We start from the raw sequence: 20,310 nt of genomic DNA on the forward strand, positions 1-20,310 counted from the left end.
TCTTTTGTGTGTGTGTGTGTGTGTGTGTGTGTGTGTGTGTGTACTTGTTTATGCTACATTGTTGGGACCAAATGTCCCCACAAGGATAGTAAAACCTGAAATGTTTGACATTGTGGCTTGCAGTCCCCACGAGGGGAAAAAATTATTAAAAATAGTAAATGATGTTTATTTAAAAGTGTAACAATGCAAACAGGTTTTCTGTAAGGGTTAGGTTTAGGGTTAGGGGATAGAAAATATCATTTGGTCCACAGTGTAAGAATGGCTTTAGGGTTGGCATGAGACTGGAGGGTATCGACTCTGAACACCCTTCCATGTACTGCGTCCTTACCATCGCTGAGGTAACAACCAAAACTCTAATATTGTCTAAAAATGAGTTGTAATATGATATTTTACTGTTATGTTACTTTACATGATCACTTTTGTCCATCTTGTGGCTCACTTGCGCATATTTGCAGGTGTTAGGACATCGAATCAGACTGCATTTTGATAAGTATTCAGACTGCTATGACTTCTGGGTAAATTCCAGCTCTCCTGACATTCACCCAGTGGGATGGTGCGAGAAAACCGGACACAAATTGCATCCACCGAAAGGTAAGAGACACCAGCCATTCACAGAACACCCAGAATTCAATTCAAGCAGCTTTGGTTGTAAAATTATACTTTTGTTTTCACTTTCCTGACTAATGTGTAGCAGTATGTGCTACTGTTCCTCACATGGCCCGTGTGGTTTTTGTGTTTCTGTAGGGATGAAGGATGAAGAGTTCAGCTGGTCCTCCTACTTCAAACTAAATAAAATACAGACCGCACCCAAAGCCCTGTTTCAGAACCAGAACATGGTGAGAGAGAGCATCACATGACCCCAGATGAAGCCATAGGAAATGTGTCCCATTTTCCCCTAGATGGCACTGTTTCACTTCAAGCAATGAAGCACTTAAACAAGACCAAGTTAAGACAAGGACATCCACAGCACATTTAACCTATGTTTAAACACTTCACAGTAGTAGGACGTAGATACAGGTTCAAGTGAAACAGAAAATGTATTTAAAACTTGACTTGATTTTAGCATCAGGATTTTATTGCATCATGAATTGCTAAGATATCACTGGTTGATATAGTAATTCAGGAGCAAGTTATTCCGACTGAATGGATAAGCTGTGTTTTTCAGACCGTGACGCCGTCAGGGTTTAGGGTCGGTATGAAGCTGGAGGCCATCGATAAGAAGAATCCCTCGTTCATCTGTGTCGCCACGATTACAGACATGGTGGAGAGTCGATTCCTGGTGCACTTTGACAACTGGGATGAAAGTTATGACTACTGGTAAATTCCCATCTTTGAATTCATGTCTTTATGCTATGCTCCTGCTGCGACTTTCCCTGAAAGAGAACAATTGTATTTATCTATGGACAGGACATCATTTTACAAAGACTTTCTATACGTTTTTTTTTTTTATCAATACATGCAGTAACTTTGTTAACAAGCCAAATGCACCAAAACTTGTAAGAAAGTGTTACGTATGAAAAGCGATTTTTACTCACTAATTCTAAAGCACAACATTATTTCAACCCTGATGGTTTGATGGTCATATCATTTAAATTCTGTTAGTATCACTCAGTTTTATTCTTAATTTCACCACATTATCACTACACATTTATAAATATTATTATTATAATTATTATAAAATAATTATTTACAATTATATTTCTTGTCTTTAAAAAACGAATCACTAATATAAAGTTCACTTTTGAACTAATATAAGGGTGAACATATACATATTCATGAACAATACAATACTGAAAAAGTATAGAGAAACTCACATCTGTGAACAACATGAAATCATATATATATTTTTTTAATTATATTTATGGGCTTTTTATGCCTTTATTGTGAGAGGATAGTCGGCGCCGACATGAAATCAATATTTTAATTTGAATCAGTGCATCATTTTTTTGTTCTATTTAACTCCTGCAAACATACAAGTTGGCTGAAATGCTGACGAAATTGATGAAACTGAACAGGCTTAAATCTATCAAATGACTAAGTTGAGTATCTTGCTCATTATATCAGTTGTAAGTCACGGAGGACAGAAATAGGGCAGGTTCTCGTTCTTACGAGTGACCCAGTTATCATTCTGTGCTGAGTGTGTGTCTTTGTATATGTGTGTGTAGAGCAGGCAGAATGCTTTTAACTGCTCATCAATTACTCAGGAGGAGGAGGATAGTGGCACACACTCTGTCTTCAGCTCAGATCACACAATCACATCTGACAGCTCTGTGCACTGAGCCCAAGAAGAGCACATCTTGTCCAGCCGTTATGGTCCCCGAACATCTCATCCCCACATTTGTTTCACTTCATTCCAACAAATCATTTCAGGAGATCAGGAGAACTGGTGCCTGTTTCGGCACATAATTCTGTTTTAGCCATCATCTTACCATCAGAAACCGCATCAGATGTTGCTGGTCACGAGCAATCTGGGGTTGGTCAGCTTGATACTAGAACTGCTGGAAGGGATTGTTAGATCCAGGCTAGTTTTGCTTCAGGACCGAGTACAGACCCAACACAGCACTTCAAATATTGATGCTCCGGAAAAAAATCAGAATGTCCTTAAAATCCAGTATTGAAATATATTAGCATTATCTGCCAGAACAGAACAAAATACAACATTTTTGAGCATTTGGTTGAATTTTGATGCTTTTGGAAGACATTAAACCACAGGAAATGAAGTAGTTATGATGCCTACAATTAATGACAAGAGATACATTTTGCTTCTGTTTTAAAAGTAGATGGGTTTTTGTTGCTATCTTAACTGCACATAATTATTTGGTTATGATTTATCAGAATGGTTTGCCCTTCTGTCTGTGACAGTCAAAAAAGATGTGTGCACCATATTTTTTAAGTTGTGACCCACTAGTGCAGATTAAATGCAAAACTGTGTTAATTTGTGTATTTCATTGTATTGTCTGTCCTAAAAAAAGTAAGAATTTATAAAAAAAAAAATTGATGGGGAAAAATGGATTCAGGGTTTTTTAAACAGTGCATGAAATGCATTAAAATGCATTTGTGTGTTTCTTCTTTTCTGCAGGTGTGATGCAACAAGTCTTTATATCCATCCGGTTGGCTGGTGTCAAGAGAACGGCAGGACCCTCACCACCCCTCCAGGTGAGGCAACGTTTGTTTTAAATGTACACTATTTCCCCCAAAAACCGATTTAAAAAACACTATGCAATAACCTGCTTTAAAAGTTGCCTTTTCCAGTGTTAGAAAGAGAGCTTGATGAAGGAAGGAGAAAAGTTAAGGTCTGCCTGTTGTATTTTTTAAGCTCATTAATTGCAGGTCTCTGATAGCATGCAAGACGACGTTAGGTTGTTGTGCTGGTTTAGATCTTAGCATGTGAAAGCCTTTCCAGCTGAAATACAGACTAGTGTCTTCAGAGGGACTTCTGTATGAGGACGTGGACTAGAGGACGATGTGTGTTTATTCTGACCTGACTTCAGACTTCTGCTGGGGATTCAGGAAAGACATATTGTGTATATAGTTCTTTATTATACCTATAGTTCTCTGCAAGTCAATTGTTGAGTCAGGGTTAATTCACCCTTCCACAAATTAAGGCCTTAAAAGGTCTTAAATTGTAGCAGAAAGTCTTATATTCATAGATGAATGCATTAAATGAAGATATGAAGTCTTGTTTTTTGAGAATTGAGTGCTTTTATGCTTTAAACAAGAACAATTATTTGCCAGTGGGCTATAAAAACTTGTTTTCCCTTTGAATTAACTTGATTTTGTTAAGCCCACTGGCAAATATTTTTTTTAAATCACCTCATTAATTCACTTCACTTTCAGCTGTTTTGTGTGTGTGTAAAATGGATTAAAAATTAATGTAGATTGGTTGCAAGTTGTATTTTTAAGCTTTGAAGTCTTGCTAAAAATCATTGTGCGCTGCTTGTTTCTCCTTTAATTTATTCCTTCAATTTTCTGTAATTGTTCTTAAAAGGGGCTTTAAAATGTCTTAAATTTACATTCATAAAACTTGCATAAACCCTGTTGTATTTAACATTATTTCTGATTTGATTATGTCAATCCTAATGTTTCATGGGACGGGACAAGTAGTTAATTCTCTCGTAAAAGATGTCCCTTTCTTTCTTTCTTTCTTTAGATGTTTCATGTTGTCTCTCTATCACCTTAGGTCCACCCAAAATGATCTCATAATACAGCATAAAAACTAGTGAGCTCTGGGAAATATCATGTTTTCATCCGTCCCTCAAACTTCACTCTCCATGTGCTGTAGGATACCCTGATGTGAAGAACTTCTCACAAAATGATCTCATAATACAGCATAAAAACTAGTGAGCTCTGGGAAATATCATGTTTTCATCCGTCCCTCAAACCTCACTCTCCATGTGCTGTAGGATACCCTGATGTGAAGAACTTCTCCTGGGAGAAATACTTGGCAGAGACCAACTCATTACCAGCTCCTGCTCGAGCCTTCAAAGTGGTGAGTGCATGTGCTTATTGCCAAGCATCTGCAGCCCCTGTGAGAGACCCGAGGCGCTGAGGACATGTGCCTCTCTCTCTCTTTCTCTGCAGAAACCTCCTCACGGTTTCCAGCTCAATATGAAGTTGGAGGTGGTCGACAAGAGGAATCCTGCTCTGATCCGAGTGGCCACAGTGGTTCATACGGATGACCATCGACTGCGGGTGAGAAACTATATTTTGCACACATGCTGGCTCAGTGTGAATTTCCATGTTGGTCTAGAGGGGTCAGCTGGTTGACCTTTTTTTACATTTTAAAGCCTCACACATGAATTAAAAGTCTAAAAAATCGTATTTTTTGAAATAGAACAGTTTATTGAACATGTAGACAAAATATAAATAAAAAGAGTGCTTTGTGTTGGTATATCTAGGGTGACCACTTGGTTATTGCTCTTTCAGAATAATAATTTTGCGGGACAATGCAGGGCATGTGTGAGAGAGATAAAGTTATTAGACTATAGAAATAATGATGATGATTGGAAGATAATTAAGGGATAATGCACGGCAATTTTTTAAACAAATTTAATGCACAACGTGGAGGCAAAGAACCACCTGATGCGAAGCGGAGCACATTAAAATTGTTTAATACACAGCTAGTCGTGCATTATCCCACTTATACCATGGTGATTTTCCAGTATTGACGAGTTAAAGCTGTTCATGATGTTTGCAGTGCAATATTTGATTGGAAGTGTAAAAATGAATTAATTTTTTTTTGCCAATTATGGCTCGTTAGCTCTAGCATTCTGCCCGCTTCAAATCAGACACAGAGATGAAATAGTGCAGTAAGATCACATTTATTTGAATAAATTAATTATAACATTGATTTGAATAAATTATCGAAAGAGAGAGAGAGAGAGAGGCATGCAAGTTGTGTGTGTGAATTACCTGCGTCTGTTCATCTTTCTCTCTACAAACAGTGAAGCTGTGAGTTTAATTACTTCAAAATCAGCAATTTTACCTCCTCGTTGCTGAGAAATATAACATAGTGATTCAGTATTAAAGCTATTTTATTAACAAAAGTGGCTGGGCAGTGTTAACAACACGTTTCTGTGCTCTTGAATGTTTCTCTGTGTACGAGTGATATGTGTGTGTGTGTGTGTGTGTGTGTGTGTGTGTGTGTGTGTGTGTGCATCAATGAAAGCACCACATCACTATAGAAAAAGCAGCTCATTAATATAGAACGGTGATTAAACTGACTTAAGTCTGCCTGTGCATCACGGTTTTAATGCACACTTTTCAGCCATCAGAATCGAGTATTCAGACAGGCCATGGTGTACCGTTTTAAACTGTCTATAAGCTCTGTTACTGGTACTCAATTTGCCCAGGTTCAAGTGATAGGCTACTATGTAACTTACTCTACAGGATCTATTCAGTCTACTAAATATAATGAACTGAATAACAGGCTAGTAGTTAAAATCTCATTTTATAAGTAATGACTAGTTTATGTTCCTTCATTAGACTATGCAAACATCAAATGTGTTTTACCGGATTCAGTGCATCTTGAACTTGTATTTTTTTGTTGGATCTGCCAGCTTCGATCTGGATGTTGTTATCCAATACGTGTCTAGATGAAGTCCTGACTGCTGTAGCTGCATTTAAAGACTTTTGATGAGGTCCAAACTGGTTTCTTTGCTCTGTCCAGTCATCATCAGTGGAAAAAAATCCTCTCTATGTATGCGTTGGTTGGTTATTTTCCCGGTCTAGCTAGGACAAATGGATTTTTTAATGGCAATCACATTTTTATTATTGTATTTCTTATTGTCGTAGTGTAATTTCAAGAAGAAAAAAAACAATCCGGAATGCGGGAGTCTGCTTACGTTTTGCAGGATGCGAGACAAAGCTCCCAATTTTGGGACCGTCCTGCATTTGTACATCAGGCTTTTATGGCTCATATAGTATGGTATGGTGATAATATGGAGCTAATTTCAAAACACTTTTTGATTTTATTTAGCTTTTTACAGATTGTGTCCTACATAGGGACTGAATATGATCTGCTTCTTGCTCACGTATCCATGAAATCCACTCTGGATCAAAGCATTTCATCACTGATTTCTTGCTCATTGTGTTGTGCAGTTTCCCAAGCATAATTGCTCTAATTGTCAGTGAAGATGCAGTGATGCAGTGCTGATTCAGCTGACGGTGATCCCATGACAGCATCTGATCTCTCAGCCGTCTGTTTGGGAGTTTAGAAGCGATCAGGATGAGTCATCTGTGCTTTTCCCTTCGTGTGGGCTGGAGGGAAGCACTGCTCCATATAGAAATCTTCTTTTGAACATGGTCTGTCAGTCCTCCGGCTGATAAAGGCTGATAAACGTCTGCTCTTCACACACATGAATGCGTGTTTGTGCCAGAGCCAATCTAATGCAGATTCTTGCAGTTGCAAGTTTTCAGTCGTCACTTCTTTGCTTGAACATTTCAGTTCAACACATCGCGATTCATACCAGCATTGCTTTGGATTCGAAGTACTGAAAAACGGCATAAGTACTGATGAGCATTTCCTGGAAAACAACACGGATAAGTCAGATTTTATTGCATTCAGAAATAATTTCAAATGTTGGTAAATAAAACCTTTACAAAACACTGTAGGCAGGTATTTAGTTCCCCTCACTCCACAACAAATCCTTCAAAATTACTGCATTTGTAAGTCGCTTTGGATAAAAGCGTCTACTAAATGTAAATGCAATGTAAATGTAGAATAAAGCCTAATAATTTTTTTTGGACAGTCTTAATTTAAAAAAATAAAGCAGAATCAGTAGATCTTCAGCAAAAAAATGTAAAAAAAAAAAAAAACCTGTAGTGTGATTTAAAGCTAATATCGTTAACTAAAACAATTAATACAATAATAATACATTCAAAATTTAAATAAAAAAATATATGTTTCAGTTAGTTGACAAGGCAGCATTTCTCATTTTTGTTTAAAATTAAGTACTAAAATAATTACAACTGAAAACTAAAACTTAAAAAATATATGAAGACCTATATAGACCTGGAAAAAAAATGAAAACAAAACATGACTAAAACTTGAAAAGTAAATATGATAATAAACAAAGAAAATATAGTAAAATCTAATTTAAAAGTTTAACAAAAAACTATAATAGTATATCAATTGTTAGAGCCATAAATGAATTAAAGCAATTAAGAAGTTTGTAATATGTTTCTTAATATTAAGAGTGATTTTGTTTTTGATATATGCATTTTTTTTATGTTATTTATATTGTATCACGTGACTCTGGTTAGTTTTATACATGCAATACATGCGTAACAATTTGAAGGAAGAAGAAGGGTTTTGTGCTAGACAGTCGTATGACAGAGGGAAAAGCTAACATTCAGGTTTTTGGAACTTAAGTGTAAAATAGTTCAATTTCTTTTATAATGTAACTTGACAAAGAAAACGTAAACTTTTACACTACAAGTTATGGATTCCCGTGTCAAATCATTTGTGCAATAGGTTTGTGGAAATAGTGAAGAATGGAAAAAGAATCAGTATCATTACATCAGTGATACTAAAATTACACTGGTTGTGAACAAAGCAAAAGGAAAACGAGATAGAGAGATTGCTAAATGGATGTAGTCATGGGTGGAAGCATGCAAACTGGAAGGAGATTAAAAGAGAGTAAGACTGATGAGAAGAATGCAAATGAAACATTTCTTTATCTCAAACTGTCATGCAGTGAATCACAAAAGCCAGTCTGGTCTGGATGGGCGGCACAAAGCCAGTCCACTCAGCCTCCACATAATGACTGTCAGCTGTGCTGTGAACACCACTAAAAACACTGCTCGCCTTTTTAGTCCGTCCCTGTTCCTGCAGTCCGGCTGATTTCCCAGGAACCCGTTTTATCGAAGTCCTGGAGACAGGCTGTCATTTAAGGGCCGTTGCTCTTTTCTTCTCATTGTTGTGATTGCAGCAGCTCTTTTCAAAGAGTTCTGAGAGTCTCAAACACAATATGACCGAATCACCCTGCCAGCCGTCTGATCGCTGCCAACGTTTCTTTAAGATTCCTGTTAAAACGTTAACGTCTCTAGAGATGAGCATTGCAATATGAAGATAATCTTCTCGAGGGACCTTGAAATGCTAGTAGCCAAGCTGTTCCTGCTTTCATCTGAAGTGCCGTGGGGTGTTTTGTACCTTATGTAAGAATAAAATCTCTATTTATCACCACACAACCATCTCTTCTGGGATTTGTTGTGACGTTCACACAGTGTCACCAGAGAAAGACACTATGACCCTGCAGGAACAATTTCTCCTGGCCTTAGGTGTCTCGATTAAGGGCAGTCTACCTAGAGCAATGGGTTAAGACATGCTTTTTTGGGCTTTAAATAATGACACAAATACCAGTATATTTACGACCACAGACCTTAGTAAATCACATTGCATTCATTTAAACCAGGGGTGTCAAACATACGGCCCACAAAGGTGTCCAATCCGGCCCATGGGATGATTTGAGCAATAATGTAAAATAATAAACAAAACATTATTAAAATTAAATAAAAAGTGTATTCGCAACAATATTTTATTTTTAACTTAAAGCAGAACAAATTGCTCATTTATTTGCATTGATGTTACGCCTCGGGACACAAACACACAGCTCAATATGGATCAAGCGGCGCCAAAATCTCCAGCAGCACATAACTGATGATAGTTGTGTTGTAAGGATGCTTGTGTGGGAAGTATCTTGTGATTTTAAAGATGTCTAAAAGAAGAAATTTGACCTGGAATGGCAGATATATAAGGAGAAACGGAAAGAAATGTATTTGTTCTGAACCGGTATGTTTAATCACAATGCATGGCTGTAGGAAAGTGTACAATATTAAATGACACTGTGTGATACACTAGACAGTTTAGGATTGAAAAGTAGGTAAAATAGGGGTGTGCGATATTTGTTGTCCACTATAATATCGTAATTATTGTTTTAATAATGTGTGAGCTGACATTATGCAACTCAGTTTGCAAAAAAACAACAAGCAAAAACACATCTTGAGAATCTTTCACTACAGGATAAAGGCTGTTAGAATGAAGTTATAATATAGTTTAATATATGGAGGCAAAAATGCAATGTAAGAGCTCTTGTTTTTATATTTGTATCACGGTATTTAAATAATATCACATGAGTAAGGGTGTTGTTTTCCTGAATATCAGCACGATCATAAGTGAATTGATTTTATGCAACAATTTTATGCAAACAAGATGTTAGTATTACTGTAAGTGAGTTTTGGTTTAGTCACAGTGTTGTCTGTTTGCTCTGTTTCACCGGAGTAGAACATTTGTGCATCTCCAGCAACAGTGTGTTTTGTTATTGAATGTTCCTGTGTTTTTGAACAAATGATTTGAGTCAGTAATTCATTGGCCCCATTCATAAAGACAACCGTCACTAGCTTCGTTTCTAAATGAATCAGCCGTTTTGAACAAATCTTTTGAATTAATGAGTCAATGAATCACTCGTTAAGATGGGGACTTGCAGACACCTACTGTTGGTTAAGTTTTATATTTACTTATACATTGCCGTCTTAACGCAAACAAGGTACTATCTCAAAAAACATTTGGCAAAATATGGTGTAATTATAAAAATATTGAGATTTTTATTTTCAATATTGCACACCTCTAAAATAACTGAGCATCATCTTTGAAGAAATGTTTTCTTAGTTTCCTTGTAAATTATATTGTAGTTTGTTTGGTTAGTATTAATGTAATTATAACAAAATCAGGGCTTGAAATTAAAAAAAAAAATTCAAACGGTTCACTCCGAGCAGAATCAATATTTTAACGTTTCTGTTTCTCCGTTCCTCTGTATTATTACCGTTCTGAAACCGGTTCGAGTAGAAGAAATACCGGTTAATAACGTTAATTTAAAAAAATCTATTTTCTTTGCCTATAATAATAATAATAAAGTACAGTGTTCTTGATCCTAATGATCTTAATCCGCTGCACATAGTCACAGCCAATACAGCATCATCTTTTCCAGATTTTCGCCAAATGTAGGCTACTAAACAAAAGAAAAAATCTATTAACACTTTAAAGACATGAAAGTATTTTTTAAGATATTTACAAATGTTTGCTGCATTGTTAAAAAAACGCTACTTGTATAAGATTGCGTTTTGAGAGTGAAAAAAGTCTAAGGTCACGTCGCATTGTATTAGCCCTTTTACATTCAGAAATAATGTAGGCTTAAATGCCGGTAGGCTTAAGCAAAATGTTTACAAACATTATAAACACAGTTAGTTTCTCTCCACAACAAATCCTCTAAAGTTAAGGCTATGCGTTTAGGCTATAAAAACGTCAATCCAAAAACTAATTAATTTAAGGTGAAACTGATGCCTACCTCTCTCATTCGGCACGAATCCAAATGTTTACATATTCGCGACGTATCTACATGCTAAAATATGATTTATTATAGGCTATAGGCTTTGTACTTTCATCGACGTAAAACATCATCCTTCACATCGGCTATATCAGCACAGTGAGGCGGTGGTCACGCTGAACGCAACAGATTGTACAACAGAGCAGTGTAACTTTTTATTTGTTTCTTTAACTGTATTTTATTTTGATAATGAACAGGCTGCAATGTCACAATGTTGTGTGTGCGTGAGGCGCCGCCGCGATGGTCATACCAACGCTGGTTGGTTATACAGATATAAGCAAAACATCATTCAAAACTGTCAAGCTTTTGCAAAATAAAGAAAACTGTAAAGCTTTTGTAAAATAAAGAAAACTACTGTCTGCCGTCTCGTTTTCCTTTCCGAGAACTTTGGAACGTGTCACAATGAACCGTAACTCACATTTTTTTCTTTCGTTTTGTTAATCTGTCAATGATTTAAGTGAAATATATTTTGTGTATATGCCTATATATTTATTTTTATGTAAGCCTATAGTTTTATTCTGTTTTCTCCGTTCACAGAAGCGCTGCAGTTGCATGTGATCTGTTGAATCCTTCTTACACTATCCCCGGATAAACTCTAACGCCGGTGCATTGCCATTGTGACTTACCTATGATGAGTTCACAGCTGAAAGCGGCATTTCACTCGCTGGATGCGTCAGTGACACATTTGCAGGCCGTACTACTGGAATTTGTGATTGGTTGACATCAAATTTCATATAATAAATGGAACGATAAAATAACGTTATTAACCGGTTAATGGCCATATAAAATGTTCGATTCTGTTCGGAACTATAAAATTTGATTTAGTTTCTGTTTCTGGTTCGGTTCCTGTCAAAATTTAGTTCGTTTCCGGATTTCGTTTTCGTTCCTTGAACCGGTTCAGGTTGCAAAAATAACTGTGTTCATGACTTTTCATCACTAATGTTTCACTGTGTGACTATAGTAAATCCTGCCAGTAGTTTTTTAACACCAAAAGCGGTTTCTGGTGCAAGCTGTTAGCAAATCTGGAGATTTATTAAATACATTAAATTCACTGAGGTTTATGTTTGAAACAAGAACAAATTATAAACTTTACCATGATCTTTAAATGTCAAAGATTTTACGATGTATTTGCATAGTGCACAAGTGCATAGTGTATAGTGCATCATTTGGGACGCAGCTTTATTGTTTTTTAGCATTGTAAAAGAGAGATCTGCATTGCTCTCTTTTAGGTCAATTTTGATGGCTGGACAGAAGAATATGATTACTGGATCGATGCAGACAGCCCAGATATTCATCCTGCCGGGTGGTGCGCCAAAACCGGACATCCACTGCAGCCGCCCATCAGTGAGTACAGACGGATTTCACACAAACTTCAGCTAAGAGACACGCTCGTGATGGAACGGCTGTTGCAAATGTCACGCAGCAAGACTTGAGGCCTTCAAAGACACTTGGCTTTGATTTTAAGGCAGCATCACATGTATTCTTACGGATAAGATGGGCAATGCACAAAGAAAGTATATTTTATTCAGTACTGCAAATATCAAAGAAGTATTTGCATCTACTTAAAATGGACAATTTGTTTTATATACCTATTAATATTGTGCAACATGCTAACATCTGACGCTATTGGAATTCATTGTTCCTCTCATTCACTTTGTGTGACACATGGAGATGATCCTATTTAATATGTTCCAAACAAAACAAAAAGCTGACTAAGATTAGATTGTTTTGTGTAGTGTGTAAAACGCAGAGCAAATGTGTTTTACACAGATGTTTTTGCACTAGGGTTTTTTGTTTTGAGAGAGAGAGAGTACTGACAGTTTCCAACAAGATGTTTCAGTGATTCAGACGAAACATACTGTAATCCCAGCCCTAAATGCTGAGTTAATGGCCACTCAAACAGCGTTCTCTATCATCTATAAATAGACTGCCTCAGACTCTCGAAATGACAGCCATTTTCCTCTTCATTTCATGGAAAATTGTAGCCGGTAGAGACAGAAGGAATGATGTGGGTATAAAAGAGGGATGGAGCGTCTAACAGTCCTCTCTTCCTATCATGTCACTATCTTCTATTAGCTCCAGAGGATGCTGGGAAAATGCTGTTGAACAATGAGCTTTTCTCCAGTCAGTCTTGCTGATAATCTTCTTCTCATTCTCGTTCTCGTTTCCTTCCTCTGTGTCCATGGAAACAGATCGGAGCAATGTTTAGAAATCAGCAACTGGCATCAGGATGTGACCGACTTACTGAGAGAGAGAGAGAAACAAAACGAGTGTGAGAAAAGAGAGAGAAACCAGGGAAAGAGAATATATCCATCAGAGTCTATATGTGATCCTAGAGCACAAAAGCAGTCTTAAGTCGCTGGGGTATATTTGTAGCAATAACCAAAAATACATTGTATGGGTCAAAATGATAGATTTTTCTTTTATGCCAAAAATCATTAGGATATTAAGTAAAGATCATGTTCCATGAAGATATTTTGTAAATTTCTTACCGTAAATATATCAAAACTTAATTTTTGATTAGTGATATGCATTGCTAAGAACTTCATTTGGACAACTTTAAAGGCGATTTTCTCAATATTTAGATTTTTTTTGCACCCTCAGATTCCAGATTTTCAATATATAGTTGTATCTCGGCCAAATATTGTCCGATCCTAACAAACCTTAAAAAGCTTATTTATGCAGTTTTGAGATGGTGTATAAATCAAAAAATTGACCCTTATGACTGGTTTTGTGGTCCAGGGTCACATATATACTCTTGAGTCTTATATATTTTCTATATGTGAATCTATACCTGAGTCTATATACACTCTCGATATAAATCTATATGTACTCTATTAATAACATTAATTACTCTGTCTTGGTTGTCTCTTTCGTAAACAAGTACACTAACTTCTGCTTAAATCTTATTTAAATTTTTCATGATTGCAGAAATGACTCCACAACTGAGACACAACCATAATAATTTGTATAAAAATGGATATGGATCATTTCACAAAATAAATATTGTAAAGATTTGTATTTTGATCTTTGTTTGGATTGTTATTGTTTTTATAATGGATTTTCATATTTTACTTGAAGATTGAAAGTGTTTGTCAACACATGGAGAGTTCAGATGCAAAAGCCTCTATGTGCCGTTTTAGAAGAACATTTCAGACGGCACATAGAGGCTTTTGCATCTGAACTCTTCAAATGTAAAAAAACATGTTATGTGACTTTCATGTAACAAAAAGAACACCTTTTAAATCTGTTAATTTGAAGACAGATCAACCCTTGGGACATAAAAGTGTCGAAAGCTGAAAAAAACACCCATATCTGTATATTACATTTGATTTTGTTACATTTTGTCTCGGTGAGGCTCATGTGTGTACTGTGTAATCACTTATCACAAACAGTCATTGACAACTCCATGTGTAAGCTGATATTGTGGTTTCCCGAGTGAGGATGATGTGATGTGCTTCTGTGTGTTTTCTTCATAGCTCCTCAGGACATGTTTGAGACGTCTGAGCAGGGCGGCTGTCCCACGCCAGGCTGTAAGGGAGTGGGTCACATCAAAGGAGCCCGCTACTCTGGACACCACAGGTCAGTGTGAATCTGTGTGTAAGTTTATTTGTTTGACATCAGAGTTTGGTTAATCTCGATAATTTGAACACTGTTTGAGGGTGCCTAAAAAGAGGGCAGCGGACCACTGCTTCATGATACAGTTCACGCAAACCCCAGTATAGTTTGTTTCTGATGTGAACTTAATCGTACTAAATGAACCCCTATTGCTGAAGTATGAATTGGTCAAACTGTGCATTTCTCAACTCACTTTCAGTTTAGATCTCATTTCCCGTTGCCTTCAGCAGAAATGGACATACTGCTTTAAATTTGTACATGTGCCATTCTCTGTTGCACTTCGGAAACAAAAACAAAAGCGAGGCAAGAAAGCTACGGTATCCATGCATTTCTCCGTCTTCTGCATAGTCGGTACCAAGCAACAGAGATAAAAAGCTGTTTATCAAATATAGCAAACGTAAGCTCAAATGTGCTTGTGTGACATTGGTTCTCGTGTGTCAAATAAGCATGTGATGCTAATAGGCTGACTCTGCATGGTCTGTGTGTCTGTGTGAATGAATGACGCGGTTTCATCTGATACACAAACTCAGCCACACGTGATGCTCACTGTGTTTTCAGCGTCTGCATCTCAATATATGAGAGATGAACACACATGAACTTCATCTACAGAGCTGCTCTGAGAGTCACAAGCTTTTTACCATTTACTTTGAGAAAACTACTAAGACACACTGAAACTGAAAGATCTTCATGGCAGCCTGTCTAAAATTCTGGTTTAACTTGAACAAATTATGACAGAAATGTATTATGATTGTATGCTAAAATGTAATTCTCAAATAATAATAATAATAATAATAATAATAATTCGTATTGTTATTTTAAATATATTAAATATAAGTATTAATTGTTATACAGTACTGTTGTGCAGCATATTATTTGACAAAAAAATAAAAAATGCAATGTTTTGTTGTAAATTGTTTAAAATTTCATTGCATAATAATAAATTGTTAAAGTTGTATTAATTCATTTAATTAGATACCATTTTAATGATAAATTTGTATTGAATCATAAAACACAGAATTCAGGAAAAAATAAAGGGGAAAACAGGATTCATGGGGAAATAAAACCGATTTCATGGGGCCCTAAATTAAAAGGTAACTCTGTGGAGTTTAAGTGTGAACAAACAAATTATCTTTACATTCATTCTCAAGGTCTATCAAACATGTTGAAAGTATTTTCTTCCCCATTAATGATAAATAAATATCATGATAAATATCGATATGATGTGGAAAAAATACTGTGATAATATTTTTGGCCATATCGCCCGGCCTACCCTGAATATCATCTTCAGCATATCCTAGCTCAGTCTAACCGGACTAATGATCACTGGTCTTTCTGCTCTAACACTGCGGCTCAGATCAGCTCTCAGAGCAGCGATCAGCCTGAGGAAAGGTGTTGCATGTCTGTTCTCTGATGTTTCTATTTTTACAGTCTCAGAAAAATCACCCAGAGGGCAAGAAACCCATACTGATCAAAGCTCATATGGAAAATATCACTTTACAGAATCAAACATGCTTCATATTTGTGATAACTTCTAAGCGAGGGATTCCCAATCTTTTTTGCCAGCTGAACCCCTTAGACAATATATTTACTTTAATTTCCAATTTAAATTTTAAGTTATTATTTAAATGATTTAACAACACATGCACATGTGTCACTTAATGATCATGTGACATGCAAATAGATAAAATATTTAAAATAAATAATAAATATAAAAATTATATTTTACATTTTTTTGTCTTTTATTTTGACTTTATAGATGTATTTTGTGTTATTAAATTACTGGTGTTTTAACTATCAAATTGAATAATGATCAGTGTAATTTACAATAATAATAATAATACAATAAAACAACAGCACCAGTAACAGTTATTATTATTTTAACTATAAATTGAAGACAGAAGGCATATTGCTGTAAATTACAATTGTATTGTAAAATAAAAAATGAAAATTGATAATTATAATAATAGTTTTCTAAACATTACACAACATTGTAACATTAGTTACAATACTAATATTGTCTTAAATTCATTCTAAACATTCATACAGTCAAGCTTTTGTTTTGTCAGAATACTAATGAAATGCTGAAGCTATTTAAAAGTTTATGCATTGTTGCAAATTATGTGACTGTGAAAATAAAGTACATTCCCAAATGTTAAACTCGCAGCACATGCAAAAGGGATTTTTTTTTAATTTATTTATTTCTTTCTTTTTGTAAATCAAGTTGATAAAAACACCAGATCATCACACAGTGACGAGGTGCAGAAGACTGTAAAGTTATTTGATTGAATCAACTATAATTGCGATTATCACACAGCCCCATTTATTTTAATTTGACTCTTGATATAATTAATTATTAACTTTTCATCAGGAAACACTACCCAACTGAGCAATACTCAGAATAAATGATAGCTAGTACATGCATCATTTAATGCCATGACTTTATGCATTTAAGACTTTCTGCTCCAATTTAAGACCTTTTTAGGCCTTAATTTGTGAAAGTATGAATTAAGACTTTAAGACACGTGACTAGATACAAAGCACAGCTACTGAACTGCAATGACAGATGAAAGGTTTTTAAATTGATCAGTGTTTCCTGGTGTTTCAGTGCCGTGGGTTGCCCGTATTCTGACATCAACCTGAATAAGGACTCGGTTCTGCCGGATCGTTTGAGCGGAGAGATGCCGGGAAGCGGAGTGGGTCGGCCGCGCAGAGCAGAACCAAGCGCAGAGATTTCAGCTGACGCTAATGAGTGAGTGTTCGTTTCTCTGATGGGTTCTGCTGAAATATTTAAAGAGCTCTAATGATGGAAAACCCCTTAAATAATAGTTGGATGTACAGTACTGGGTGTCACGCTACTCCCGCTCCAGCAAACCCAAACTGCAGAACTGACTGGGAAAGATTAATGATTATCACACCACAACCATGACTGTGATGCTGAGAGCCATCTTTTCACACTGAGGGACTCGTATGCAATTATTACAAAAGCTGCACACATTCATCGATGCTCAAGAAAGCAGTGCAATGCATGAAGAGCAGGGGGTGTAAACTTTTGAACTGGAAGATGCATGTGAATTGATTTTACTTTATGGCTTCTGAAGGACAGTAGTAACTAAAAAACAAACAACGAAACAAACAAAAGATCTTTCATATTTGTATAAATTCTGCAAGAGGTTTATAAACTGTGAATACTATGCAAATGTATGGTACACTATGCAAATTTATGCACCTAACTGTATATGATCGCCCACATTAGCACATCTACATGTATTCAGTGTTCAGTAACTTGCTGGAGACACGATTAAAGAGTAAAGAGTTTAGCCAATCATTACAGAGTTCATTTACATAGTTTTAAAGGTACAGTAGCAGAAACAAGCTGTTTCATTATAACTCTACAGCAGACAAGAGTGGCATTTTGCGATGCATTAAAACTAAATGACTGCCGCCCTGCACCCTGTTTAAATATATTTCTTAATTATTACCTCAGAGTCAGCTCATGATGTTTCTGGCCTAGTAATTTGAAAGGTTGAATGTTGATAACCATGTCAGAGATGCAATCAGAGACTTCAGCCTGAGTGTCACTTAAAGGACTTTTCAAATCTGAACAGATTTTAAAACACCAGGTATCATACACTTGGTGACTTTGTAAATGGTTACAGTGAAAAAACTGGGCATCATGCACTAAATGACTGAATATCACACACTACCTGGTCTTGTGTTGCCAGATCTTTGACTGAGAGCATATGGTTTGGTCTCTATAGCTGCTTCAGCTGGCCAATACAGCCACATAGGTCAGACGAAGTCATCTGAATGGGATGCACAGCAACCAATAACAGTTTGTTTTGCTCACTGACATGTTTATACAATAACAGAGTGGTGTGCAACCATACTGTACATCATTCATTCAAGGTCGGCTTGAAAGTTAAAGCAAGTTATGGTGCAACAATCTGCATTAGAAACACCTAAGAAAATAGTTGGTGATGTCTGTAAAGTTTGTTCTCAGAATCTTAATCTATCCAAAATTAATATGCATTGAATATTTCAATGGTCTGCTATTCCAGCCAGTTATTCCTGATACATGTCTGTTTGGTGCATGTTTCTCCTCATTTTTTAGTGCTCAAAAGCAATTCAGGTGATCCGAATATATTACTAAACCTGTCAGTAGTGGTGTCAGTGTCTGTACATTTATATTTCTGTTATATTTTTGTTTCTCATATCTTGTAGGCAAACGTGCGAAAATACATTCAGCCAAGTGCCTCAAACAAAACTCTATAAATGAATACCTTGAAATGTTTCTAACATTTCAACATTTCTAATCTACACACACACACACACACACACATATATATATATATATATATATATATATAAACACACACACACACACACTGTCAGACTCTGTTCCGTGTTTTGTGGTTGTTTTCCTCATGTGCCTTCCTTTCCCATGTTTAATTTGTCCCAGGTGTTTCCCATGATGTTTCATTGCTCCTAGGTGTGTCTCGTCATCCCCTCCTCCTGTGTGTATAAATAGTGTTCCCTGTGTGTGCTCCAGCGTCCGGTATTGTTTGTGTCTACAGTGCTACGTGTGATTCCCCGTGAAGATGAATAAATTCCTTGGTTTCTGTACTCTTGGTCTCCTCGTTCCTTGCTCTGTGTTCCCGCACCGTAGCAGATCGTGACACACACACACATATATATATAGAAATTACTCCTAAAAGATCATTTAAAGTCATTGTTTTGTAAAGCATCAAACAGACATTACAAAAAGTAGCTTCAGCAAGAAATATATTTTTTTTTTATAAAATTTATTACATATACTCTTTTGGACCATGAGGGTGTGTAAATGTTGACACAATTGTCATTTTTGGGTGGGTGAACTATACCTTTAATAATTTATTTTATTAATTTTATTATTATTACTGTGGAAATATGAAATAATTTTTTTAATGAAATGATACTCTAAATAATAAACTAAAACTGCAAGTAGGTGGTGGTAAATGTCTTAATGATTAAGTCATCGAGTCATTTATTCAGTCTTTTGATTTGTTCAAATGGCCGATTCATTCAGGAGTGAAGTAAATGGTTCTTTATGAATGGTCCATTGAATCATTCAGCTTGTTCGACCTGAAGTGGATCATCACCATTAGATCGATCATGTGTGACACCAAAGTACCGCAAGAGCTATAGAGAGAAGACGGCTACTTATGCTTTTGAATTGCTCTCGCGGTACTTTGATGTCATACACCGATCGGTCTGTGCAGTGCTGGTTCAACATGCCAAATGGTTCACCCAATTCGTTCAAAACGTGCATTAAGAAATGAAATGCCGCTGTGTGTTGCTCAGAGATTAACAGTTTGCTTTGTCTTCATATTTTCGTTGGCAAAATTGAGCAAAACAGACAACATTGTGTCTAAAATAACACAATATTATTACTTCTTACTTATTGAACTGTTGTATAAGATCAGTATCACATTTGCACTCGTGATATTGCATTTAGCCTATTGCTCGTGTGATATTGCTTAACTATATGATGTAAATATGAGACAAAAACTCAAACGGGCATTTTTGCCACATATCTTTAATTTTAGGGACATTCTAACTACGTTCTCTAGGCTCCATCACGCAGTGAGTTGTTGCTCTGCCTCATATTTGTCATCAATCAGCTGTATGAAATGTCAGATGACCCACATGGGGCGGGGCAAGTGCGTTAAATGCATTCATAATTTTAACGCGTTATTTTTCACTGTAATAAATTAATCTAATTAACGCATTAAATTACCAGCCCTAATATATATATATATATATATATATA

The 20,310-nt window shown here is 36.1% G+C and overlaps 1 protein-coding gene across 1 annotated transcript in view; it reads left to right on the top strand.

The window, feature by feature from the left end:
- LOC107656874 (lethal(3)malignant brain tumor-like protein 3) overlaps positions 1 to 17,482 on the top strand; it is a 44,140-nt gene extending 26,658 nt beyond the window's left edge. The window contains exons 7-17 of the mRNA XM_016444823.1: positions 231 to 338; positions 456 to 591; positions 745 to 836; positions 1,166 to 1,317; positions 3,080 to 3,156; positions 4,404 to 4,489; positions 4,582 to 4,692; positions 12,113 to 12,227; positions 14,363 to 14,465; positions 17,107 to 17,250; positions 17,328 to 17,482. Of these exons, the coding sequence (XP_016300309.1) occupies positions 231 to 338; positions 456 to 591; positions 745 to 836; positions 1,166 to 1,317; positions 3,080 to 3,156; positions 4,404 to 4,489; positions 4,582 to 4,692; positions 12,113 to 12,227; positions 14,363 to 14,465; positions 17,107 to 17,250; positions 17,328 to 17,427 (1,224 nt within the window). The 3' untranslated portion in view covers positions 17,428 to 17,482. The remainder of the gene's footprint in view (positions 1 to 230; positions 339 to 455; positions 592 to 744; positions 837 to 1,165; positions 1,318 to 3,079; positions 3,157 to 4,403; positions 4,490 to 4,581; positions 4,693 to 12,112; positions 12,228 to 14,362; positions 14,466 to 17,106; positions 17,251 to 17,327) is intronic.
- The last annotated feature ends 2,828 nt before the right edge of the window (positions 17,483 to 20,310 follow it).

This window comes from Sinocyclocheilus anshuiensis, unplaced genomic scaffold, assembly GCF_001515605.1.
Source record: "Sinocyclocheilus anshuiensis isolate Anshui unplaced genomic scaffold, SAMN03320099.WGS_v1.1 scaffold5486, whole genome shotgun sequence".
Taxonomy (NCBI): Eukaryota; Metazoa; Chordata; class Actinopteri; order Cypriniformes; family Cyprinidae; genus Sinocyclocheilus; species Sinocyclocheilus anshuiensis.